The sequence below is a fragment of the Herpailurus yagouaroundi genome, unplaced genomic scaffold (assembly GCF_014898765.1).
Source record: "Herpailurus yagouaroundi ecotype Mexico unplaced genomic scaffold, PumYag 220, whole genome shotgun sequence".
Taxonomy (NCBI): Eukaryota; Metazoa; Chordata; class Mammalia; order Carnivora; family Felidae; genus Herpailurus; species Herpailurus yagouaroundi.
This window is the reverse complement of record NW_024412451.1, coordinates 5,526,003-5,551,746: the sequence shown is the minus strand read 5'-3', so window position 1 is coordinate 5,551,746 and position 25,744 is coordinate 5,526,003. Positions and strand designations below refer to the sequence as shown.

Sequence of the window (25,744 nt, the reverse complement as noted above, 5' to 3'; positions counted from 1 at the left end):
ACTGGAAAAGGGCTCAAAGGAACATTCTAGAATGGCGGCAATTCTGTCTTGCTAGGAAGTTGGGGGCACAGGTATTGTCAAAATTCAAGGACTGTACCTTTTAAGAACCTGTGCATTTTTTTCTGAATGAAATGATATCTTAATTTTAAAAATATATGTGTGGCTCAGTCAGTTGAGAGTCTGACTTCGGCTCAGGTCGTGATCTCACAGTTCGTGGGTTCGAGCCCCATGTCGGGCTCTGTGCTGACAGCTCAGAGCCCGGAGCCTGCTTCGGATGCTGTGTCTCCCTCTCTCTCTCTCTCTCTCTCTCTCTCTCTCTGCTCCTCCCCTGCTCGTGCTCTCTCAAAAATAAATAAACATTAAAAAATAAAGTAAAAATATATGTATATGTGTAGATGTGTGTTTATGTATTTAACCCCAGGTTAATGTCCACATGATAACATTCTAATTGATGAATTAGCCTGAGGCCCAGGAAGCTCCAGGGGCGGGGCTGAAGAAACTCTTTGGGGGGGAGGCGGGGGCTACCCATGTTGGGTGTAGAGGTGGGGCTCGAACTCACAACTCCAAGATCAGGAGTCACACGCTCCACGGACTGAGGCAGCCAGACACCTGGTTAATGAATAAAGAACAATCTTATCAAAAGCTAACACTTACTTGGCACTTGCCAGGGCCCAGGCAATTCGCTCAGTGCTTACATGTAACAATTCATTTAATCCCCTCGACTGTCCCGTCAGGGGAGCTGTTATCATCACCCCTGTTTTACGTGTGGGGAAACTGAGGCTCAGAGAGGAGTACTTGCCCAAGGCCACACAGCTAGTAAGCGGCAGGGCCGGGATTCAGAGTCAGTCTCGGCCAACCCCGCAGGTGTTGGAGACTTGCGTTCAGACAGGGCGTGACCACGAGGGAGACACTATATGTACCCAGTGCCGGACTTCTAGAAATAGTGACCCTGGGGCAGGCATGGGTTCTGGTTAGACGTCGGGCATGGGCATTCTAGAACAAGGGCAGTGGTGAAGTGCATACGGACATTTGGAGGTTCACGTCTGGGAACCACAGGGAGGGTGCACGGTGTATGGAGAGGGGAATTGGGGGTTCAGAGGCAGGCTTGAGGAGGCAGCCTCAGACCCAGGGGCTCGGGCTAGGAGGAGGATTGGGGTGCGGGCCTTCAGGATTGGGGTGCGGGCTAACCAAGATCTTCCCCGGGTCACAGTGTTCTGAAATGAAGAGCACCGAGTTTAGCACCTGAAGATGAAAGGGAAAGGTGAGGGGAGCACCTGGGGTGGGGGGAAGGGGTCTGAATTCTAGAAATTGGGTGGAAGTTGGGTTTGCGGGTCTGAGGACAGAGGGAAGTGGTCCAGGAAGTGGTTGTAAGAGGTGAATAGAGGTTCCCAGTAAGGGAGGAAGTGAGCCTCAGAAAACCCAGAAATGGCTTTAAGGGGGTCCTGAAAGTCCACATCCAAACCCCCAGAAGGGGGGTGGGGGTGGGGGTGGATAGGATCCCAGAAGTGGGCCTCGGGCATCCCAGAAACACGTAACCGGAGTCTTGGAAGGAAACCAAGCGTGGCCCTCCTCACCCAGAAACGGGCGAGGTGCCTTTTCCAAGAGCGCAATCCGGAGAGGTAGATCTCCTGCAACACGGGGGCACTGAGCTCCACTTCGGCCCCGTCCGAGGTCAGCGAGGGTCGGAAGCCCACGGCCTGGTGCGCTTCAGCCATGTCACGCTAGAGCCCTGGGAGTTGGGACAGAGGGTCATTTTCCAGGCCCCCAGCCTCAGACCCAGGAATCCGGGCTCCCAACCCCCTCCTCCTGCAGACCCAGGAATATAGGCCGACGGCTCACCCTTCCCTAACCACCTGAGGGGTCTCGAAGGACTTTGTCAGAGACTCGGGTGTTGGGGGGATGTCAGTCGGGGGCCTCTGTGAACGCATAGAGAGGCAGGAGGGATAACTCGCGTGAATCCCTTTTGCGACTCTGCTGAGAAGGAAGTGCAAGGCCGTGCGCCCCTCCCCACGAAAGACTTTCAAGATTCGGGGTTGGGGGCGCAAAACCAGCCCAGGGTCGGGTTGCGGGGTCTGGAGAAAAACATTAGTCCGAGACCCATTGAAATGAACACCTGCCGGACGTTGGCACCGTCCGCCTCGTTTCCGCTTCCCATGCCAAGGCGGGGGAGGGGGGGATGGGACCGGTGGGGAGTGGCGGGGGAGGAGCGGGGGGAATGTCTATAAATTCTTCCGCTCCAGGATGGCCCAGCGTCCCCTCCCCCCGCCGGGGGCTGGAAGAGGTGGGGGAGGGAGCACCTTACTGCGCATGCCTCACAGCCAGGGATGCTGAGACTGTGAGCCGATGCGAGATTCGAGGACAAGTGATGCAGAAGCCCGCACGCCCAACCAAGACACAGGCCTCCCGGCCCCGCGGGAGCTCGGGTCCCTCCGGTGCGATACTTACCACGCTGAGTCAGACGTCCGCCGAGCCGATCCTGGAACCCAAGCCCGAGCCCACCCCCCACCCCCGATTCAGAGCGCCAGACCCAAGTCTCCCACTTGCATATGTCCAATCCCAGTGCGACGAGTCCACGACTTGGTCGTCGGGCCTCCGGAGCTCCTGGCCGCTCCCAATTATCCAACATCCAGGAACCCCGATTTCTGCCTCGCGTGTGCCTTCGCCGGGTAGGCAAGTCCCTGGTTTTGTCCCCGCCCCCTTCCAACCCTCTGCGTTCTATCCCCGCCCCCTCGAATCCCAGCGTCCAATCCTCTCCCTCCGTTCGCTCCCTAGCCTTCAGCCTTTTTCTACCCGGCCTGATTTCTCTACCATTGGCTTCCCGGGTTCTAAGCCGCTCCTCTCCTCTGAACCCCAGGTTCTTGAGCTTCCCACTCCGCTTTGTCTCACTCTCCCTCTTTGAAAAACGAGGCTCAGCTTGGTACTCATAGCCCACCTTTGGGTACGTGTAAAGTCACGCGCGTGGGTATCGAGCCGGAGCGAATCAAAGTTCTACCATCCCGAGGAGGGAGGGCTACTTTGGGGAGTTGGGCCCGCCCACCAAAACCGCCCACGGAAAAAGCAGCTGCGCGGATTGAGTGGTGCGAAAGGGAAGCGACAGCAGATTGGATTCAAGTGAGACAGGCAGAGGGACTTCCGTGTGGGAAAAGGTGCACGGATAAAGGGGGAGAATATGTCACAGACTGAGCTCAGACTGGGAGGCCGGAATGGGCACAGACAAGCAGAGGCTGAAACGTGAAACTCGTTTTATTAGGCTCTGGCCGATAGTATTCTTTGTACATGCTAGGTCCGGCGTGCACCGGGTCCAGCCCAGTCACAACCGGGGGGAGACAGTTTCTGAGTGAGCCCAGGAGATGGAGGGCAAAAGAAACTTGGGATCGTGGCCCCAATACACAGGTAGGTAAGCTGAGGCCAGAGGAGAAACAGGGACGTGCCCGACGTCACCCAGCCAGCCGGGCACTGCGCTGGCCTCTTTTCTTCGGGCCAGGGTCATAGAGACGGAGCAGGACTCTGGCGTCGCGCTTACGGCGGCGCCCGTAGCTGTGGGGGTCCTGGGGCTCGCGGCCGGCCTTCCCTGAGAGCTCTTTGGTGGAGGCAGAGCTGAGCCAGTATATAATCTCTGGCAGGCGGTGCGTCTGGCATGTGCCCAGGGAACAGAGGCGCCTGCGGTTCTGGGCGACCTGATGCAGGGGCCGTCTGGGGAAGGAGCATGGGAGAAGACCGGGTTCAAACAGAATCCTCTCGAGAAAGGGGTCTCGGTGGGGTCGGGGCACCCAGAGCTCCGCCACAGGGCAGGCGCGTGTACAGATGACCATTCCACCGACGCGGAAAACCGTGGCCTGAAGAGGGCGCACGCTCCTCGCGGTCTCCTTCCCGCCCGGTCCCCGCCGCCACCCGCTTCTCACCTGCCCGCAGAGTCCGGGTCCCCCAGGATGGAGGAGGCGAGAAGCAACAGGAGGACGTGGGAAGTCATCGTGGGGTGGGGCCGGGAGTGGTCCTTGAAACCCCTGGGCGAAGCGGCCCGTCTGGAGTGCGGCCCCGCCCCCTCCCGACTCGCGCTTCAGCGCCAGTCCCCACTCCCCCGGGGGGGGAAAACCGAGGCCGAGTCCAGGCCACACCACGCCAGAAGGGGAGACAGAACCTGGATCCCCACGTCCTGTCCTTGGCGTCGGAGCCCCACACGGGTGTGCTGGTCGCGCAGCGGCGCTCTGACCCTGGGAGGCCTCTGGAGAGCGACCCTTTTAAGGAGGGAAGAGGGGCGGGGCAGCTGACACCTGCTAGTGGTGACACAGCTTAGGGCTTCCAGGAAAGGGGTGGGGGCAGGGAGGCGCTGGGCTTCTGGGACTTCAACCTCAACCCATCAGGGACCCTGCCTTCGAATGGCCAGGCTCCTTCGTGGGCAGGACAACGCGGGGCATGTTGCAGAGCCACCCGGGGGTGTGGACAAAGGGAGTCTGGGCCCCAGAATAGCCGGCAGACACCATCCTGGAAGGGGAAGAGGTGTAGACAGGTGCGAAGAGCCACAGGGCCTAGGGCTTCAGCTGTACTGAAGCAGGTGTCAGCAGGGCCATGAAAAGGAAAATTCTGGTGGCTTAGGTGGTCCAGGTCCTGGGACAGCATCCTGGGGGACGAGGGGCTCTGTACACAAGGTCGTGGGAAGGGTCGGGTGTGGATACCATGCCTGCAGCAGAGGCTGAACAGAGGGTCCCTGGGGAGCTGAGGTTGGGATAGCCTCTGGGGAGGTGGGGAGGCCCTGTGGCCCTAGGAGGGGACCCTTCCCTAGTCCCCCAACTCCAAGTTCCAAGCAAGGCTGGGGAGAGAAGCAGACACCCCCTCCCCACAAGTTCTATCCCCTAACAACCCCCCCATGACTCAGTTTCCCCAGCGGCAGCAGCAGGCAGGGCAGCAGTCACTGCCAGTCAGCCCTGGCCTGGCCTTGGAGGGTCCCAGACAGGAAAAAACAGCCAGAGGAACAATGTGTGTGCTGGGGGGGGCGGTGGGGGGAAGATGGCTTTCTGGGAAACCTAAGGGCCCAGCTGTGCTGGGAACCCACACCCCAACCCTCCCCCAGCCCAGCAGGGCAGTGGAGCGGGAGCCCTGCCCAATGGGGACAAGTGGGAATGGGGCCTCAGGGGGCATGAGTGAGGGGGTTGGGGGAGGACACAGGCCCGGAGAGGCGGACGGGGGAAGTGACCCTGGTGGAGGGTGTGGACGGCAGAGACCCCACTCCGCCCCCCAGGAAGCCGAGCCGTCCCAGCTGAGGATTTATTGGCGTAAATGCAACCATATAAAAACATAAGTTATGAAAAACACAGTCACGATGTGCCCCCCCCCCCAGCCCAGGCCCCTAAAACCCCCTTCTGAGGGAGGGAAGGAGAGGAAGGGGGAGCCCCCAAACTGCCTAAGGATGCCGCAGCCCCTGGGCCCGTGCAGGGCCGGCCCGGCCGGGGTGGGAGAAGCCGGGCGCCGCCTCAGCGCATCCGGTAGTCAGTGGAGCAGGACAGCTCACACAGCTGGCCCTTGAAGTCCAGGTCGATGGTGAAGTCCAGGTCGCGCTGTGGGGAGAGGGCAGACGTGAGGGGCGCACGCCATGGGGCAGGCAGAGACCCGAACCGCCGGGAGTCGGGAGGCAGCAGCGGGGCGCGCGCTCCCAGGAGACCCCGCGGGGTCTTGTTTTGGTCCAAGGCCAGGCTGGAGACTCCCCGGGGCCGGACCCACCCTCAAACCCATCTGGAGCCCGGCCGAACCGGGCTGCTCTGTCTCCCACATCCCGAGATCTTTCCCTATCCCAAGCCATTGGCCTCACTGCTTTTGAAGAAAGCAAACCCCTCTCCAGCCAAACTCAGGGGTCCCAACCCCGCCTTCCGCGCTTCCTCTACTCCCAAGCTTCCGGGAAGCCAACACTTCCATGCTCCCCACCCCCCCAGGACTCCCCGGAAAGGCTCGGGGCAAAGTCACCTATAACCATGATGGTGCCTGCCCTCAGTCCTCGCTGCACCTCATCCCAGGCGCCCGGGCTCCTCTCCCATCTCTGGGCATCTCCCTGTCTCTTTAGCTCACCGGGTGTGTCTGTGTGTGTGTGTATGTGTCTGTCTCTCTCTCTCTCTCTCTCGGTCTCTCTCAAGCTCGGTACCACAGACATTTGGGGCCAGAGTGGAGGATGTTCCGGTGTCCTGGTCACCGCGGGATGCGCAGCGGCATCCTTGCCACTCCCGGGAGCCACCAGTAGCACCCCTTCTCCAGTTTTGAGAGCCCCAAATGTCTCCAGACAGAGACAAGTGCCCTCTGGGGGGCAGCAAAGCTGCCTCTGCTGGAAGACCTCCAGCTTCCCTTGGAAAGCTGGCGTGACCTTGGGGCCTCCTCCGTCTGTGCTCCCCGATCAGGATCCAGCCCGGGCGCACAGATCCACGCGTTTAGCCCAGGCCCCCGCCCTGGACTCCAGGCTCCAGAGCCTTCGACCTCCCATGTACTCGGGGTTTCTCTGGGGGTCTCCGACTCAACCTAGCTGAGAGGGCTGGGCTGCCGGGACCCCAGAACAGGCGGAGGTGCCCCTCCTGGGCCCACCCCCGAACCCCCGCAGCGCCTCACATTATTCTTGGCATTGGGCCGCATGCCAATGGTGCCAAAGATCTCCTCGCCCGTCTTCACGGTCAGGTAGTCCTCCATGTAGAACACGGTCTGCTTCCAGTGCGTGTACGGGGACTCGGGGCCTGGGGGGTGCGGTCGGGTCAGCCAGGACCCCCCCCCCCATCCCCCAGCCTTGACCGGGCCCTTCCCTCTGGCCGGCCCCTTGATGACCTTTACTGAGCCGTGACAGGGGTCACCATCCCCGAATCCCTTCACTCCCATCAAGTCCTGGAGAGGGACCTCGTTACTTTCACAGGTGGAGAAACTGAGGCAGGACAGGCTCAGGTGAGCTGGCAGAGCCGCGGTCACGACACGGGCTCCCTCTGCCGGCTGCTGTGGCACAGCCCCCACCCCGGCCCCGCCCCCCGCTCACTGGTGGAGAAGCCCGTCCTCTTGTGGCAGCGAGTGAACTCGATGTTGAAGTAGGCCACCAGCGCGTGCACGTAGTCATTCCGCTTCACTTGCAGACAGAAGGGGGAGGTGAAGGTCAGGTCTTCCACCTTGACAGTGTAGATGTCCACCTCCTGCGGGACAGGCTCCGTGAGCCCCACTCCCCGGCACCCCGCCCAGCGTTCGTTCGGCCGAAGACCCTGGGGGTACCACGCGGCAGTCCCCAGTCCCCTCCCTCCCCCACCGGAAGCCCAAACTGGACAGTCCTACTTCCTAGAGCAACTGCTCGTGCTTGGAGTGTCACCCATTACCCCTTCACCGGCATCCCCCCGCCACGCTCGTGATGGCAGCCAGTGTGATGTGAAAACACTGGCAATGAGATCACGTCAACCCCCGGCTCAAAACCCTAGGACGGTTCCCCGGCACTCTCTCTGGCAGGGTGTCCGGCCGCCCATCCAGCTCCTGTCTCCACTCGCTCCGACTTCCTCTTCCTCCACGTGGCTCTCGGCCCACCTCTCGTGGCCAAGCACAATTCTAGAATCCACCCCTCTGTCCGAACCACGAGCGGGCTTAGCTCACAGAGCTTTTTGATGGTCAAGGTGGCTTCTCTGGGCCTCCGGCGCCACCTCTGGCTGACAGGTCAGACTCCAAGACAAACACCTGGACCTGAGGTCTTGCTCAGGCCCAAGTGGCGGTCCTTCCTTGTCTCCAACCCCGGGGACAACCTGGCCACACACTCTCCCCACCTCACCTTTATGAGGCAGGCGTTGGTGACCAACTGCTTGGGGTCCACCACGTCCACCAGAGGCTCCTTGATGGCCACGTCTTTGATGCAAGACATGTCAAAGCCATATACGTTCTCCCACCCTGGGGAGGCAAGCAGGGAGGAGGGTGAGCCCGGCAGGGGGCGCTCAGGGCAAGCCAGTCCCGCCCCACGGGCTTCCGAGGGACCCAAACTCACAGTGGATCTTGTAGTCTTTGTACTGCCGGTCTTCGATGGCCGTCACATACAGCGTGGCCCGGTCTGGGAAGATGAGGCCATCGGGTGCCTGCCGAGGGGGAGGGGGAGGGTGTGAAGGATGGGGGGAGACTTGGGACACCGGCCCCAAACCTGGACAACTTGCGTCTCTCTATCCATCCACACACTCTATCTCTGCCCTGCCCACCTGGACTCCTACAAGCGGCCTCTTCACTGGTTCCTGGCTTCTGTCCTCACGCCCTCATCTAGGAGCACCTAACTCAGACCCGTCCTTCATAGGTTCTGAAGGATCTGCAGGACCCTCCCTGGCTCCTCTGAGAGGAGAAACCAAAGTCTCATGGGAGTGCTCAGGCCCCCTGCACGTTCTGCTTCTTCAGTCCACTCCCTGTCCCTCAACACACAGTAAAAACTCTCCTGCCCCAGGACCTTTGCACTAACTATTTCCTGGGCCCAGGTGCTCTTCCCCCAGGATGTCACGCAGCCTTCCCCTTGACCAGGTCTCAGTCACCTCCCCTTGGGAGGCCTGCTCTGATCTGAGCACCTGGAAACATGGCCCTCCAGCCTCTCCTATCCTTCTGCCCTGCCATGTTCTTCTTCCCAGCACCAACCACCTCCTGACACTCCTTGTCAATGTCTAGCTCCTGGTGCCTGTAACATCCCAATTTGGCTCCGGGCCCTCTGACATCGGAGAGGTCAATCCCCTGTACGAAGTCCCCTGTGTGGGAAATATCTGCCATGGCTTTTGTCTTCTGCCCAGACCCCCGACTGACAGGTATTCAACACGTGGCCGAAGGAGCCTGGCCCCAGCGCACAGCCCCCACCCCGCCGGGGGCCTCACCAGCCACTTGTCTCGGGCATAGAGAACGGTGTTGAGCATTGACTCGTAGAAAAGGCAGTAGCCCATCCACTCGCTGATAATGATGTCCACCTTCTCCACCGGAAGCTCCACCTCCTCCACCTTCCCCTTGATGATGGTCACCACTGCAGGGGCAGACAGAGGCACGTGCACCCAGCCCTGAGGAGACCCATCTGCTTGCCTCTGGCAGGGGAGGGAGTCGGCAGGTGGGGGGGGGGGGGGGGGGCCGGGCCTAGGGATCCCACTGAGCAGCCTGTTTTATCCAGGAAAGGCTGGGGGCTGCATTTGGGCATCTTCAAAGAACTCGACCAGCTGAAGCCACGCTCTGTGAACTCAGGGTTTTTTATTTCTTGTTTTTTAAGTAATCCCTATGCCCAACGTGAGGCTTGAACTCACAACCCTGAGATGGGAGAGTTGCACGCTCCACTGACTGAGCCAGCCGGGCGCCCCTCTGTTAACTCCATTTTAAAATTCATCCATCAGTCTGGATATTTTTAAGGCAGAAGCAGAAATTTTGTATGGGTTAGGCATTAGGTGATATTAAGACTTTGTCGTTAACAATATGGTCATATTTTTTGAATGGCTTCATCTATTAGAGACACACACAGCAGGATTTACAGGAGAAATGATATAATGGTTGAAATTTGCTTCAAATGGAGACATTTAAAGCTGACTGATAGATACCTGGGGGCTCATTATATTAGTCTCTCTCTCTTAATTTATATATACTAGTCTCTTAAAAAAAAAAAATCACTTCAGGGGCACCTGGGTGGCTTAGTCAGTCAAACATCTGACTCTTGATTTCAGCTCAGGTCATGATCTCCTGCTTTGTAAGATCAAGCCCTGTGTCAGACTCTGTGCCGACAGTACAGAGCCTGATTGGGATTCTCTCTCCCTCTCCCCGGCTCGTGCACGCACTCTCTTTCAAAACAAATTAACTTAAAAAACACAACAATCACTTCAGTTTCTAGAAAGCTAGGAGCCTCCACAGCCCGAAAACCCACCATCTTCTCATATTCTCTGCCCCTCGAACCTTGCAGGTGGGAACTTAAAAGCCATTTGGTGGGGTGCCAGGGTGTTTCAGCTAAACACCTGACTTTGGCTCAGGTGATGACCTCACAGTTCGTGAGTTCAAGCCCCACGCTGGGCTCTGTGCTGACAGCTCGGAGCCTGGAGCCTGTTTTGGATTCTGTGTCTCCCTCTCCCCATCTCAAAAATAAATAAACGTTAAAAAAAAAAAAAAAAAAAAAGGCAACGCGGCAACATCTACACAACTTGTATTTTTGACCCGAGCATCCTACTTTTATAAAACTGACCTCACAGACATGCTAGTTTATATGTGAGATGACGTTATGTGCGAAGGGACAAACATCTCAGAAGCTGCTTACATGTTCGCCCCCAGAGCCTGAATAAGAAAGCTGAGGTGGGAGCGCCTGGGTGGCTCAGCCGGTTAAGTGTCCGACTTTGGCTCAGGTCATGATCTCACAGTCCATGGGTTCGAGCCCCACATCGGGCTCTGTGCTGACAGCTCGGAGCCTGGAGCCTGCTTCCGATTCTGTGTCTCCCTCTCTTTCTGTCCCCTCCCCTGCTTGTGCTCTGTCTCTTTCCATCTCTCACAAATGAGTAAACGTTAAAAAAAAAAATTAAAAAAAACAAAAAAGAAAGCAGAGGTGTGTGCATCCAATGGGGATTGTCGAACCCCACTGCCAAGGGCCCCGGGGAAGTGGGAAATCACTCACTCCATCCCCACAAACCCATTCTCTTCCTGGGCTCACCATGGTCTAACTTGTTGGCTTTGACGATCTTCACCGCATAATCAGAGATACTGGAACACTCGATCTGGGGGCCCAGAAAGAAGGGAGGGTGAGACTCCCCCACTCCGACCCTCAGCCCCCCGTTCCCCTCCATCCAATCCCTGAGCCCTAAGGGGCCCCTCCCCGTCCCCAGGCCCAGGCCCACCCGCCTGCCCAGGACACTCACCCCGATGACCTTGCGGGCTCCGGCCTTGGCAGCGAACATACAGAGGATCCCTGTGCCCGATCCCACGTCCAGCACCACCTTGTCCTTGAAGAGGTGCCGGTTGTGAAACATGGAGTTTCGGTACGTGAGGGTGCGTACCTCATCTTTCAGCATCTCCTGGGGGCACGAGACACAAACACGCCATGAGGGTGCCCGCGTCCCCAGCTGGAAAACGGGGCAGCCTGGCCCCTGACACACTGGTGGTCTGGAGAGCTAGAGCTCAGCCCTCCCACTTCTTAGTCCCCTTGGAAGAAGTCATTTCTCTTCCACATGCCTCCGTTTCCCTATTTGTAAAATCAGATTGGATGGACTAAACTCCCTCGCACCTTGGCCCGATTCTGTTGTTGCCTCCTAAGCCCTAGTGATCTCTGGCTTTTACCCACTCAGTGCTACCAAACTGTTCACTTAAAAAAAAAAACAAAACAGTGTAGTTTGTTATGTATATTTTACTACAGTTAAAAAAAAAAAAAAAGAGTCCTTTGGAAAAAAAAAAAAGAAAAAGCAGAGGTCCTCAGAATCCCATCCCAGGCGCTTTCTGGGATACCAGCTTTCAGAAGGTGCAAAAGGGTCCAGAAGCCCTGTGCATCCGGGAGGGAGAGGCTGGGGGGCAGTCCCACCATCGGACACTAGAGGGCGGCAGACACCAGCTGACCCTGACCTCTGGCTGAAGTCGCAGGGAGGCAGGCAGGCAGGCGCCCCAACCCCAGCCTCCCAAGAGCTAAGGGCTGAGCTCCGTCTCCAAGGCAACGGCTGGGAGAGGCGACCCCGGGGTGTGTGCCTCCTACCCAGAGGGGCGGCCAGGCCCGCTGCCAGGGGAGGCAGTGCGCATGCGTGGGACATTAAGTTCCAGCCCTCCGGAAGATGCACATTAACCCCCTCAAGATGCGGCAGCTTTTGGAGCTGCTCACACTCACCTCGTGAATGCCGAAGTGAGCATAGGAATCAAAGTAGTAATCTTTGGACGTCATGTCCTCAGCGTTGGGCTTCTCGCTGCTTTCTGCTTGGCCACAGGAGACCTGGGAGGGGTGGACGGGAGCATGGGTCAAATCTGGGGACTCTCCAAGCCCTCTCAAACATTCAGGTCCCTACTTCTCCCTCCCGAATCATACCATGGCAACCCTACAGCCCCCGCCTGCCATCTTGCCTCCCCCAGAACCCCCAAAACCTAACAACCCCACTTTCCTCTTCCAGGACCCCCCCAGAGCACCATCCAGGGGAATACCCCAATACCTCAGCCACGCCTACCATCTCTCCAGTTTCTCTGCCCCCGTCTCTAGCTCAGCCCACAGCTGGGGAGGGGAGGGGAAGGCAGAACTGAGGCAGACACGGGAAGGGCAAAGGGGGGCTGGAAATGGAGTTAAGGAAGTAGCCACAGTATTTGGGGAGGCCAGATGGGAGCCACAAACCTGCAGGGGGTTTGTGCTAACGGTTTGGGGGCACAGGGTGAGCTGGTTTGAAGCAAGAGGAATCATGGTTAGCCGGCTAGAAAGGGCCTGATGTGTGGCAAGATATATTTATGTGGGGAAGGGTCTCACAAAAGGATATTTACTTCTTCAAGAGGCGGCTGGAGGCTCATCCCATTAGCCAAGGTGGCTACAAAATTCTAGGAGAGAGTAACAGGGAGAAAGGATTAGCTACTGGGAGTGGCTAGGGGAGGGCCAGGCCAGGGGACCCCCAGCTCACAGGGGAGGGGGTGTCTCCTGCAATTTGCCTATTCCTTGGCGGGGAGTGGTGGCAGAGGGAGCAAGTAAAGAGGCAGGGCTGCTTTTAAAAGGGAGGAGGGGAGTGGGGGGAGAAGAGATGGGGTTCTGTCCCAGCTATGGCTGGAGAGATGGTGGCCCGCCCCCAAGTTGTCCCTCTCTGGCCAGGCACCTGACCATCCACACCTCCCCCATCCAGGCCAGAGGAACTGGCACCCGCCAGGCACACAGGCACTGCCAGCTGTCGCTCCCCCTCATCATCTAATCCCCCCAGATTATGTGACACTTCCTGACACGCACCCCCATCCTGGGGTGCCATGAGTAGCTGGCGGGGGGGGGGGGGCTGGCAGGGTGTACCCACTGGGCATCTGCCACCGCTGCAAACAAGTCTCTTGTCTGAGAGGGTTCCAGAAAGGAGGTGTGGCACACAGGCAGGGCTGGCACCCTGGCCACTAGCTCCTGCCTTGGGCTCAGGGAGCCCCCAAACAAAACCAGCTGGAGCCAGTCTCCTAGCTAATTACCCTCTTCCCATGAAGGCAAAGTCTGGGGAAGGAGGCCAGACTCTGGAACCCCTAACCGGTCAATCCCCATCCCAGGACCCAGGCCCTAAACGCGACCTCCCCCACCCATCCCACCACGGCGGCCTATCCGCCCATGTGGGGCCAAGTCCTGAGACAACTTCTAAGGAAAGTACTTCCCCCACCCACACAGACCCTGGTCCAGGAGCCAGCCAAGGAGGATAGAGGGATCATTGGAGTGACCCCTGGGAGCTGCCTGCCCCCAATGCTACAAGGGAAGAGGAGGGAGTTCAGAGGCCCCATCAGATTACATCTCTTCCAGATGTGATCATCCTCTGGGCCCCAAGAAGCATGAAGTCACAGACGTGACCCACACAGCTCCAAGCTCCACCCCCACCCCACCCCCAGCCAGTGAGGACACCTACCTATACAGGGTGACGGGTAAGGGGATTTCCCACTGGGACCCATCTCTGAACACCACTAATACCACGACCAGGCAAGTCCCAAGAGAGCCTGAAACAGCACCGAAGCCAACCCCACATGGCTGCACGAAAACTAAACCTTTCAGGAAACCATTTCAAGCCTCCAGGCTCAGGACCCTCAAACAGGGCTTCAGGAAGGGGGGAGGGGACCATACCCCACCTTCGCGTATGCGCCGGGGAGAGAAAGATCTCCAATAGGAGGTAATTTATATTCCACCACATCCTTTTCATAGCAGAGACTCTCCCTCCCCTCACCCGGGGAGGTGGGCTTTGGGGCACGCCCCATGAAAAAGATGTCCCTCCCACACACCCAGAAATGGCCACAAGGGGGTGCACGACGCCTTATCGGGAAGGATCTCCTTCAACTAGAGGCCCCCCCACCACCCAGAGGGAGGTCACAGGGGCATGCCCCATCCCCCCAGCTCCCAAAGTCCCGGGCAGGGGAGAATCCACGGACAGGAAACCGGAGGCCCGGTGGGAACCAATTCTTCCTCTTCCTCCAATCCCAACCCATGACGGCACGAAACCTGGACCGAAGCCTAAGCAGATGCCCCGGTATCAGGAACGGCGTTGTAGAGAGTCGAGCTACACTGCTCCCCTCGAGAGACCCTTTACTTGTCCGAGGAACCGAAGTAAACCCACCCCGAGGGGTACAGAGCGATCCCGGGGGAGAGGGCTGGGGGCCTCGGAGGGAGGGTCGGAGCCTCCTCTCCGCCCCCCCGGGGCGCCCCTCCCCCGGTCGGGGGCGGGGCCTTTGTCCCGCACGTGGAGCCCGCCGGGCCACCGGGCACGGCACACCCCCTCCCCACCCACCGTGGCGCGGCCACGTGGGGGCCTGGCCGGAAGCGCCCCCAGCCCTCCTCCACGTGGGAGGGGGCACGACACCCTCGGCTCGACCGGGTGCCGCAGGCCCCCGAAAGCCAGGAAACCCGCATCTCAAACTGTATCCTGGGATCTGGAGCATGCGCTTTCCCCTCCGTACGTCCGAGACCCTTCAGCCCCAATCCGCCCATTCGGAGCCCCTTCCCCACGACGAAGGCACAAAACATCGACCCCAAAACCGCCTCCTACCCCCGGCGGCGCTCCGGGCGCTCACCTCCATGATGCAGTTCGCGGCCTCGGCTGCCGCCATCTTCACCCGCACCTACTCCTCCTCCTGCCGCCGAGACCCCCCCCTTTCTCCGCACTCCCCCGGGACCGCCTTATACCGGAGGGTCCACGGCCCGCCCACCACGACCCCGCCAGGAGATCTCATTGGCAATGGAGGCGGCCCGTCTGAGAATATCGCTTAGCGACTGGGCAAAGAAGACGCCCATCAAAGTTGACGGGCCCGCCCAGTCTGGTGTGCGGAGCCCCGCCCCCTTAAGTCGACGGGATGGGAAAGACGGTCCGTCTATCGCAAGAACTGCGACTATGATTGGGCAAAGTCTACCAGAAGTTCCCTCCCCTGCTCCGCCAAGCACCGCCTCAAAATTTCCCGGTGGGCCCCGCGCTAAGCAGACATCTTGAAAGAGAGCTGTCCCTCACCTAAACAACCCGCCTCTTAATAGCTGCTATTGGTTTATCTGGAATGTGACGTCATGAATACTTTGGACAAGCCCTGTCAAGCTGCTGGTCTCAAGGAGAATGCGGCGATTGGCCCACGAGGAGTGAGGGAGGGCGGTCTTTAGGCTCCAGCTATTGGCTCAAAGGAACTGTCACTCCTCCTCCCTTGGAGGAGGCTTCTCCAAGGAGCATTGGGTGGCTTCTCCCAGCCCTATGGGAGCTCAGAAGAAACAAGGGAGTTTGTGCCCACTTACCTGAGGGACAGTGAGAGGCTCAAAGAAAAGGGGGGCTTGTCTGGGTCCGAAACAAGTCAGCTATAGGACTCAGGCCTCACGACATATAGCCACCTAGTCCTCTACCTGACTGTCCCGAGTTTTCTAAATACAACCCCGCTCAAGCCACTTGGCCTTTGCCGGGTCCCCGCCCCCGCTGGAATACTCACCTCCCTTTGCCTGTCAACTCTTGTACATCTTTCTGGGCACACCTGAGATGCCACCTCTTCCGGGAAGCTTTTCTCCTCTTGCAGAAAAAATTACTACAGACCTTCCTGATTTATGATGGGGTTACGTCCCTGCCCCCAATAAACTGATAGTAAGTTAAAAATAACGGAACTTGAAAATGCATTTAATCCACCTAACCAGCCGAAAATCACAGCTCAGCAATGTTTGGAATACTTACATTAGCCTACACTTGGGCGACATCATCCAACACAGTATTTTATACTTAAATATTGAATATCTCATATAATTAATTCATCGAATGCTGTTAGCATGGTTGTATGGGTGCAGAATGGTTGTATGTGCATTGGTTGTTTACCCTCGTGATTGCTTGGCTGTGAGCTGTGGCCTCACATGAGAGATCACGAGCCCAGAGAAAGATCCAAATTCAAACTCAGAGTATAGTTTCTAACGCAGGGTGTACCCCTTTCACATCAAAAATTGCAAGTTGAGGGGCGCCTGGGTGGCGCAGTCGGTTAAGCGTCTGACTTCAGCCAGGTCACGATCTCGCGGTCCGTGAGTTCGAGCCCCGCGTCGGGCTCTGGGCTGACGGCTCAGAGCCTGGAGCCTGTTTCCGATTCTGTGTCTCCCTCTCTCTCTGCCCCTCCCCCGTTCATGCTCTGTCTCTCTCTGTCCCAAATATAAATAAACGTTGAAAAAAAAATTTTTTTTAAATGTAAAAAAAAAAAATTGCAAGTTGAACCATCATGAGTGGAGGACATCTGCAGTTGAATGAAGGTGAATGCAACCCGAGGAATACATCCATCACCCCACAAATTTCCCTCATGAGTCTTTTGTAGTCAGTACCTCTCCCACCCACCCCACTCCAGAAGCGATCACTTCCTGTTTTCTGTGGCTCCAATGTAGCTTTTTCTTTTCTAAAATTTCAAATGAATGGAATTATACAGTATGTTTTCTTTTGTGTTAGTCCTCTTTCACTCAACATAATGCTTTTGAGAGTCATTCCAAGTTGTTGCATGTAACGTTTTTGCAAACTTTTTTATTGCTGAGGAGAATTCCATTGTACGGATGTATCACAGTTTATCCATTTCCCTGTTGGTGGACATTGTATACTTCGGGGGGCTATGAAGATAAAGTGGCTGTCCCTGTTCGTGCAGGAGTCTTTCTGTGGACTCACTGTCTTTTATTTCTCTTGGGTAAACCTAGGAGCAGATGGCTAAGCTGTATGCTAGGCGTATGTTTAACTATAAGACATTGCCAAAAAGTTTTCCAGTGCCTTCTACTACTTTGCATTCCCATCAGTGATGCATGAGGAGCCCCTGTTGCTCCACATCCTCACCAGCACTTATGAAGATCAGTGTTTAAGGGTGTCTGGGTGGCTCAGTCAGTTAAGCCTCCGACTTCCTCTCGGGTCATGATCTCACAGTTGGTGAGTTCGAGCCCCGCGTCGGGCTCTGTGCTGACAGCTCAGATTCTAGAGCCTGCTTCCGATTCTGTGTCTCCCTCTCTCTGCCCCTCCCCTACCCATGCTCTCTCACTCTCGCTCTCAAAAATAAATACACATTAAAAAAAATCGGCATTTAATTGTAACCATTCTGGTGGAAATGAAGAGGTGTGTCATTTTGGTTGTCCTTGGCATTGTCCTGACCATTAACGTTGAACGTTTTCTCATGTGCTATTGGCCATCGGTAGAATTCCTTTTTTGTTTGTTTGTTTCTTCATTTATCTATTTTTGAGAGAGAGCACGAGTGCTACTCTTGGGGTCATTTTAAACAACGAAATCACCATAAAAAGTACAAATATGCAGGGGCGCCTGGGTGGCTCAGTTGGCTAAGTGTTCGACTTCAGCTCAGGTCATGATCTCGCGGTATGTGAATTCAAGCCCCGCGTTGGGCTCTTGTGTTGACAGCTCGGAGCCTGGAGCCTGCTCCGGATTCTGTGTCTCCCTCCCTCTCTCTCTGCTTCTCCCCCGTTCGCACTCTGCCTCTCTGTCTCTCTCTCTCTCAAAAATAAATAAACATTTTTGTAAAAAAAAATAGTACAAATATGCAAAAAAATGTAGCACTAAACAGACTGAGGAAAGGATACTCATTTGCAGCATGACAGCTGAAACAAGAAGGCAGGGTGCCATCTGGCTCAACCTTAGCCAAAAAGGTGCACAGTGGGTGTCAAATCTTTTGCTGCCCTGGACGTATGCATGCCTACCAACAACCACCGTGTTAATTTGGGGATTACAAATGAATTTTAGCGAGTAGGCAAAATTCACAAATCTGCCGTCTGTGAATGATGAGATTCAACTGTAATTGGCTTCCTTTGTCACCTTGTACAGACTGTTTTGTATATTTACAAAGAGAATTTTGTGAAGGGGGCTATAGCCCTAAAAAGGTGACAACCCCCTGGTCTATAGGTAGATGAGTAACTGGCCAAAAAGACTCAGAAGGAGGGGCACCTGCGTGGCTCAGTCAGTTGAGCATCCGACTTCTAATTTCAGCTCAGGTCATGATCCCAGGGTTGTGGGATCAAGCCCCACCTCGGGCTCTGAGCTGAGCATGGGCCCTGCTTAAGATCCACTCTCTCTTGGCGCGCCTGGGTGGCACAGTTGGTTGAGCGTCCGACTTTGGCTCAGGTCATGAGCCCCCACATCAGGCTCTGTGCTGACAGCTCAGAGCCTGGAGCCTGCTTCAGATTCTGTGTCTCCCTCTCTCTCCTCTCTGCCCCTCCCCTACTCGTGCTCTCTCTCTCCTTAAAAAAAAAAAAAAAAAAAAAAAAAATTCTCTCTCTCTCTCCCCGGCTCACACACTCTACCTCTAAAAATAAAATAAATCTTCAAAAAAAAGGGTGGTGTTTGGGGTGCCCCGTGTAGGAAGATTATAGCTTTCGTTTGGAAATAGCTGGAAAGGCTTCATGGCCATCAACACAGGAGTAACTGGAATGCATAAATCATGCAACAGGAAAACAAAATGTAATTAGCTGGAATCATATCTGTAGATATCCTCAAGTCTGCAAGTATGATCAGGTGACAGACACTTGTAGGTGCTCCAAATAAATATTTCTAACAAGAATGAATTGGCTGTTTCCTCAAGTTATGAGCCAGACAGAGAGAGAGAGAGAGAGAGAGAGAGATCTGAGCCAAATCTCCTACTTATTTATTTTTTGAAAATTTATTTATTTATTTTGAGAGAAGAGAGAGACACACACAGCACGAGTGGGGAAGGGGCAGGGAGAGAAGGAGAGAGAGAGAATCCCAAGCAGGCTCTGCACTGTCAGCACAGAGCCCGATGTGGGGCTCAAAGTCACAAACCACGAGATCTCATATGACCTGAGCCCACATCGAGATGCTCAACCGCCTGAGCCACCCGGGCGCCCCCAAATCTCCTACTTACAACTCTAGTTCTCAAGATAAAGGACAAACCATTGAATACTTGAAAAAGTCTTTAATGTGAAAAAATTTAAAACAATTTCTTTTTGGCAGAAACAGGCAGGGCAACCCACCCCACAACCCTGAGTGGAACAGGAAGGTTTGGCAAAGCACAGGAAGAGCACAGAGAGACATGAGGTCTAATCTGGTAGCAGCTTCTGAGGAAGATCTCAGTCCAGGGGTAAGTTCAAGTCCACGGGTGAAATGGCCAGGATGCCCTCCTGGAGGGGAAAAGTGGAAGAACCCGTGAGCATTCACGCGAAGACCCTGCCCTCCATTCACCATGGCATCTACGCCAGCCCAGCGGGAGCAGAGACAGGGAAGGCAAGGAACCAGACAGGGCGGGTGGACAGGGATCCAACGAAAGGATCAGAGACCCCTGGGTGGATGGGGACGGAGTCCTAGAAAAAGGGAAGGAAAACAAAGCCCCAGGGTGGAGAGTAGACAGAGAGACAGGGAACAGAGACTCAGAAAAGGGGAACAGTCCTGGGGTCTTAACAATTAAGAGCCTTGGCTTTGTGTCAAAGTCCTAATTCCCATCCTCTGCATGAGGGACTTTCCCTGAGTCTCCATAAAAGCAGGAAAAAATCCAAATCCCATGAGGTGGTTGTGGAGATTAAGTGGAATCATTCCACTAAAGTCCTTGGCGGCGCACGCGGCCAAAAAATAAAAACAATTTCGCATAACAAACAAGCTTCGGCACCGAGCTCCAGACACGGGTACCCACTGTTCCCTCCACCCTCATCTCCTCCCTGAGCCAGCTCAGTCACCTACCTCCTCCGACCGAACTCCCTAGAACTCCCTACTTCCGGCTCGCCCTCTACAGTATTCCCCCAGGCGGCCGCCAGAGGGCGCAGGTTAACACCTAAGTGAGCTCGCGTCCCTCTGCCCGGAGGGCTCTAGGGGGCCCCAAGCTCACAAGGCCCCGCAGGATCTGGTCGCCCCTTCTGTTGTCATCCCTTCGCTCACCCTCCTGAAGGGCTACTGGCCTCCTCTCTCTACTGGCTCCTCAAACACATCTGGCCAGCTCCTGCCACTCTGTGAGGCAATGGTTACATTCTGAGAGCAGGGCACACATCGTTCTGTCACTGAATCCCCACAGCCAAGAGGTAGGTAAGTGAACGGTGCCCGTTGGGCAGGGGCCGGGGGGGGGGGGGGGGACTGATGCTCAGGTAGCTGGGGACAGTTGCCAAGGTCACACTGCCAGCACACTGGAGCCCAATCCAGCTCTGAGCCTGACACTGGATTTAAAGCACTGAGTAAAGTTGCTAAGATTCCCGGGTCTTGTGAAGCTGATACGTCAGGGGCAAGAGAAAACAACAAATAAAAGGAAATAATAAGTCAAACAAGTGACTTCTGCCATCTGGAAGCAGCTGTCCTATAGAAGGAGGTAAAGCAACAAAGAAGGAAAGGAAGTGGGTGGGAGGGTATGGAGGTGGCCTCAGCTTTAAATGAGGACCCAGGGAGGCCTCACTGCGGGTAACCCCCGAAGGGAGCAGAGGAAACGAGGCAGGGGGCTATCCAGGCAAGTGCATGCTGGCAGGCAGTGTCAGAGAAGCAGTCACCAGGTAATCAAGCAAATGCCTACAGGGTGCCAAAGATGATCCCATTTTAGTCTTGACGATAACCCTCTGGGACAGGTACTTCTACTCTCCCCGTTTGACAGATGAGGAAACCAAGGCCCAGGAAGGGGCCTGACTTGCTTCCCACTCATAACTGTTAACGTTTGCCAGCATGGTTTAAGCTAGGCATGGGGTCTGCACGGATCACCTACTACTGGTGTACAGAAGGCGCGCAATGGACACAGAACAGATGAATAGTAGGGCTCCGAGAACACGCGTGAGGTCTGAAAAGAAGGCGAAGAAGCCACCCCCCTACCACAGAGACACAAGTTACAAGTGGGTAAAGGGAGGCCAAGAGAAGCTTTGGCAGCTCACCCAGCCCCCGTGGGCCTGGATCCAGGGCGCGAAGCTGTGCACGTGCTCCACGCTGAGTCCGGCCAGGGTGCCCCCCAGCCCGGCCACGCGGCGGCTCAGCTCCATGGCCAGGGCCAGGCGGGCCAGGGGCTCCGGGGAAGGCGGAGGGGGCCCAGGGCAGGGCAAGGAGGGGCGTGCGCGACCGGGCAGAGGGCTGCTCTCCCGGCAGGAGAACAGCTCCACTAGGCGGGCGAAGGAGCCCGCGGAGAGGCGGGCCAGCTTTCCGCGCAGGGCGGGGTCCGAGGCCAGCTGTGGGGTGGGGAAGAGAAGAGGCCGGGTCTGCCTCGGTTGTGCCCCCGTGGCCAGCCAATAGGAGGATAGGAGGCGCGGCTTCTTGAAACGAGTGCGTTTGCAACTAATAATGTGAGCCACGCCCCATCCATCACACCAGCCAATCATAAACCAGCCTCTGATCTCTGCCAAACCACTCCTAGGAAAGTGGACGAGAAGTTAAGGCAAGGCCTGGACAGCCAATGAGGGCCAAGCCCCTCTTAGCCGAGTTCTAGAATGTTAATCTTATAGCCACGCCCCCTTACGGGTTCCCTGAGAGCATCTGAGGCCAGGCTAGTGCCTGCAACCTTGCCTTCCACCATGCAATATTACAGGATTATACACTGCCCAAGTTCCTGAGCCAATCAAGGTCCGTGACAGTCATAAGCCAGACCTCCTCCGCAGTCATCTCCCTTCACATTCTAAGTCATGCCCCTCTATAGTTAACAAGGGCTTCAGATTTTTTAAGTTTTGTTTTTAAGTAGTCTCTACACCCAAAATGGGGCTCAAACTCACAATCCCGAGATCAAGAGATGCATGCTCTTCCGACTGAGCCAGTCAGGCGCCCCCAGGGTTTCAGATTTCAGACAGCCCTCTCCAAACCAACCCCCCTCCCACCACCATACAGTCCCTAACTCCTTAACTGGTCTCAGTCAGTTTCAGAGATCTGGTTTGGAATGGCCACACCTCTTCTCTCTAGGCCACGCCCCTCTGGCGATGAATGCAAACCAGTTTAAAACACTATCCTGACCCTAACTAACTGTCGCTCAACACGTAGTGGAGAAACTTAGCACGTCTGACTCCATATTGCTTCTATTTCCCTTACTGCTGTGACCTTTAATTTAGAAACTTCTGCTTAGCCCTGCACGTAGGCACGTTGCAGCTAAGATTTGCAAAGACCATATTTTACCCGAAATCTGCCTCACCATAGGAGATAAGGAAGGTACCTACAGGGGTCCCTGGGTAGCTCAGTCAGTTAAGCATCTGACTCTTGATTTTGGCTCAGGTCATGATCTCACAGTTCATGGGTTCGAGCCCCGTGTGAGGAGCCTGTTGGGGATTCTCTCTCTCTCTCTCTCTCTCTCTCTCTCTCTCAAAACAAATAAATTTTTAAAAATTTTTTAACATTTATTCAATTTTGAGAAAGAGAGACAGAGCATGAGTAGGGGAGGGGCAGAGAGAGAGGGGAACACAGAATCCGAAGTAGGCTCCAGGCTCTACGCTGTCAGCACACAGCCCGACATGGGGCTGAAACTCACGAACTGTGAAATCATGACCTGATTTAACCAACTGACCCACCCAGGCGCCCTCAACTTTTTTTCAAAAGGAAGGTACCTACAGAAATGACCATGCTATGTATGAGATTTACAGGAATGACATGACCAGTTTCCTGTACACTAAGATCAACTGACCAAGGACAAAAAACAGTTACACAACCTCCCTCCATTATCTACAGATGTCAGTCACCCTTTGACTCCCCACCCCCCCCGGGGTCCCCCCCCCCCCCCCACAATCCCAACATAAAAGAGGCCCAATCTCATGCTGAGGGAGATTGCTGTTTGGGTGGGTAGTCTGCCCAGTTTGCTCCTTTTCCAAATAAAGTCACTTTCCTTACCCCAACATCTTGCCTCTCGACTTATTGGCCTGTGGTGCTGTGAGCAGAATGAGTGTGGACTTGATTGCGAACCCTTCACTGAAGGCTAGTCCCACCCTCTCCTCACTTGACCATCTAAAGAGAATACAGATCCAGCTTTGGATCCCAGGGCCCAACCATCCCGCGATTCCTATCTTAGCTAAGGGTGGAAGAGACCGCCCATCACCTTCTGGTTGATGACGTCTGCCTCTTCCTCCAGCAGGGCCACCAGCTTCCGCAGCAGGGCTTCCTTCTCTGTGGGTGGGGGACCCTGTAACTCTGGGGGGACAGAAGAGAATTCGGCTGGGAGCAGAACTCTGCCAACCCTTCCACCCTCCTCCTTCTCCAGGGCCCCTGTGTACCTCACCTGGGCTAGGTGGGGATCTCAGTTGCTCTTGGACCAGCTGTTCTAGCCGCTGGGCCACCAGAGCATAGAAATCCGGAGTAGCTGGGCCTGGGGTGAAAAGAGCCAATGATGGATCTCTGGGACATGGGGAAGTTATGGATTCTCTCCGTGTCCCCACCGCCTTGCCAGGTAGCAACGATTTCCATTTCACAATGGGGTAAACTGAGGCCCAGTGAGCACACTTGGCAAAAGACCTTTGTACTTTCCATTTTATGGTGTTTCCCCCGCCCCCCCCCCCGACTGGACTGAGAATGTTAGAGCCGAACTAGACTTTGAAGATTATCCCAACCAAGGAAAGCAAACACAGGGTGCTCCAGCTATTATCACTCTATCCCTTGCTGGTTTCAAGTGTCATCAGCTGGTCACAGGACTCTTCTCCCCAGCTGCGAAATCCTTTTCAAGCTAGCTCTCCCAGTAGTCATTACTAGTCTATCCAGGCTCACATACGAGAGGAAAGAAACCTTCTGGTTACTCTTGATCAAGTCCAATGACACCTCCCCCCACTCCCCTCATTCCTACTTTGCTAGTGGAGAAAAATAGGAGCAAGGAAGAAAAGGAATTTTTCAGAGACCTGTAACTAAATATCCAGGGAATTGTGTTTGAATGCCAGGTCTCCTGCCTCCCTACTGGGGATACTGGTGGGCTACAAAGTCCTAGGGAGAGGGAAGCATGCATGGAAGGAGAGAGATAACAGATAGAAAGGGACCAAAAGTTCTCCTGAAGCCAGCTCACAGAATGGACAGACAGCAATGTAACTGGGGGCAGGGGGAGCACAGAATGGTGAGGGTAGTCCCCACTCAGCTCCCCCTCTGAGCTGAGTGATCTTGGACTAGCTCATCCTTTCCATCCTTTCCAGCTTTAAGAATCAAAGCTCCTGGCCCTGCCAGTTCATGGGTGATCTAGGGAAAATCTCTTACCAGGCTCTGAAACATAGCATGGGCGGAGGGGCAGGGAGCAAGGCCGAGGGGACTCAGGGGGAACCGCTCCTCGCCCCAGGGGGCAGGGAAGACATCTTCGAAGACGGCTCAGGAAATCTGTTGGCTCCTCCTGGGCAGGACTCCTGGGGAAGGGGACCTCAGAGAGTGACCCCGGAGGCTCCTTGCAAGCAGTCCCTTTTTCCTCCCCGTGAAGGCCTCTCACTGCAACCCCAGGGACAAGGAATAGAGCCAGATATAAAGAGAGGGGAGTGCAGGCAGGCTGAGACCAGGCGCAAGAGTCAGAGGGGGCCCCGCCCCAAATGCAGGCCCCTGAGGGAGGAGGGCAGCTCCTCTTACCTGGGTGGGGTTGGAATGGGGGACCCGGCGGCCTCACCTCGCCTAAAGAAGGCCGCTAGGACTCTCAGCGTGTCCTCCCGGAGCCCCAGCTCTTCCGAGCCTGCCATGGGGGCACCTGTGAAAGAGGGAGCTGGGGGATGGACTCCAGGGTTGCCCTGCATTGGAGGATTGGGGCCCAAACGCCTAATCCCTGAATAAGGAGAGGATCGGGACTCGTGAGTCCCCAAGGGAGGAAGGGGCCGAGAGTCCGAATTTCTAAGTCCTTTAGGGGAGTTAGGGCCTGGGGACCCAGATTCTTGAGTCCTCAGAGAGAGAAGAGGGATGAGGAGGAAGACTCCTTGATGCTTGGAGAGGAAGAGGCTGGGGACCCGGATTCATGGGTCTAAGGAAGGGACTGGGAGCTGGACTCTTGAGTTTTCGGAGAAGGGGGATGGGGAATCTGGATTCTTCAGTCTGAGAGAGACGAGAACTTGGGGCTCCGACTTCTGGGTTCTGAAGGCAGATACCAAGCTTCTCAAGCCTTTAGAGAATCGGGAACTACGAATCCCAGCAGGCTTCATGGCAAACCTTCCCCTCGTTCCGCGCTAGCTCGCCGCGCAGCCGGCCTGGGAAGTGTAGTTCCACTATCTGACTGAGGCTGGCATCTTGGGGACCCGGGACGCGTGGATGTCGGGGAAGCGGGACTGAGGTGCCCGCTCCTAGATCCCGGCCTCTCCCCTCCTCACCCCAGCCCCCGCGAACGTCCGGCTTACCTGGTGCCGGGAGCCACCTCCCCCTCCTCCTTCAGTGGACTTGCGTAAACTTTTAGAAGTTCAACTTTCCCGCGCCTGCGCAGTGGGTCGGGTTGGTGCCGGCCCTGTCGCCCAAGGGGCGGTGCGCGGGATGCCCACCTAATTTGCATGTGACGTTCCCAGCATTCCCTTGGCCGGAAGACCTTAAAAGGTATGGTTGGGAAGGGGTGGGGGGGGGGGGACGTCCGGGCTCTTGGTGCCGCCTCTGGCTCAGGAGTCTGTCAACCATCTGAAGATAAAGTTTTTATTTCGTGAAATCGATAGAAAAAGAAAGGGCCACTGCTCTGAAGCTCAGCTGACGAGAAGGAGGGTGTGCAGCTGCAAGTTCGAGAGCTATAGGACCCCAAAAGCAGGGGTGGGTCCTAGCACTCTGCGCGCCGAGACCCTCTGCGTAGGTAGCAGGGC

The 25,744-nt window shown here is 56.0% G+C and overlaps 4 protein-coding genes across 19 annotated transcripts in view; 1 reads left to right on the top strand and 3 right to left on the bottom strand.

Moving 5' to 3' along the window:
* The window catches only part of CPT1C (carnitine palmitoyltransferase 1C), a 19,519-nt gene extending 16,846 nt beyond the window's left edge, over nt 1-2,673 (bottom strand). For 3 of the 6 annotated variants that reach the window (XR_005785322.1, XM_040457774.1, XM_040457769.1), the window contains exons 1-2: nt 2,446-2,673; nt 1,575-1,729 (exon numbers count right to left, since the gene is read on the bottom strand). Coding sequence is in view for 5 of the 6 variants with exons in the window: in XM_040457774.1 (XP_040313708.1) it covers nt 1,575-1,715 (141 nt within the window). In the remaining variant the exon portion in view is untranslated. Of the gene's footprint in view, nt 1-1,574; nt 1,730-1,839; nt 1,917-2,445 lie in introns of those variants that run through there. The other 3 variants (XM_040457771.1, XM_040457770.1, XM_040457773.1) reach the window with 3 other exon arrangements.
* Nucleotides 2,674-3,225: 552 nt separating this feature from the next.
* Nucleotides 3,226-4,835, bottom strand: ADM5 (adrenomedullin 5 (putative)). The gene is made up of 2 exons (XM_040457790.1): nt 3,903-4,835; nt 3,226-3,693 (listed from the first exon to the last, which is right to left on the bottom strand). The coding sequence occupies exons 1-2, from the start codon at nt 3,968-3,970 to the stop codon at nt 3,438-3,440; spliced, it is 324 nt and encodes a 107-aa protein (XP_040313724.1). The 5' UTR covers nt 3,971-4,835; the 3' UTR covers nt 3,226-3,437.
* A 413-nt stretch (nt 4,836-5,248) lies between these two features.
* Nucleotides 5,249-25,415, bottom strand: LOC121018790 (protein arginine N-methyltransferase 1). 8 transcript variants are annotated; one of them, XM_040457789.1, is made up of 14 exons: nt 24,549-24,663; nt 24,192-24,334; nt 23,236-23,322; nt 19,104-19,210; nt 12,418-12,471; nt 11,783-11,884; nt 10,830-10,985; nt 10,625-10,688; nt 8,832-8,974; nt 7,976-8,063; nt 7,766-7,881; nt 6,998-7,148; nt 6,586-6,707; nt 5,249-5,552 (listed from the first exon to the last, which is right to left on the bottom strand). In XM_040457789.1, exons 1-14 carry the CDS (start codon nt 24,653-24,655, stop codon nt 5,469-5,471), a joined length of 1,524 nt encoding a protein of 507 aa, XP_040313723.1. In that variant the 5' UTR covers nt 24,656-24,663; the 3' UTR covers nt 5,249-5,468. The 8 variants fall into 8 exon arrangements, with proteins under 8 accessions (XP_040313723.1, XP_040313716.1, XP_040313715.1 ...); XM_040457782.1 differs by lacking the exons at nt 19,104-19,210; nt 23,236-23,322; nt 24,192-24,334; nt 24,549-24,663 and adding an exon at nt 14,665-14,743; XM_040457781.1 differs by lacking the exons at nt 19,104-19,210; nt 23,236-23,322; nt 24,192-24,334; nt 24,549-24,663 and adding an exon at nt 13,729-13,869.
* Nucleotides 25,416-25,520: 105 nt separating this feature from the next.
* The window catches only part of IRF3 (interferon regulatory factor 3), a 5,349-nt gene continuing 5,125 nt past the window's right edge, over nt 25,521-25,744 (top strand). Inside the window, exon 1 of one of the 4 annotated variants that reach the window (XM_040457775.1) lies at nt 25,521-25,574. The gene's annotated coding sequence lies outside the window, so the exon portion shown is untranslated. Of the gene's footprint in view, nt 25,735-25,744 lie in introns of all 4 variants that reach the window. The other 3 variants (XM_040457779.1, XM_040457777.1, XM_040457778.1) reach the window with 3 other exon arrangements.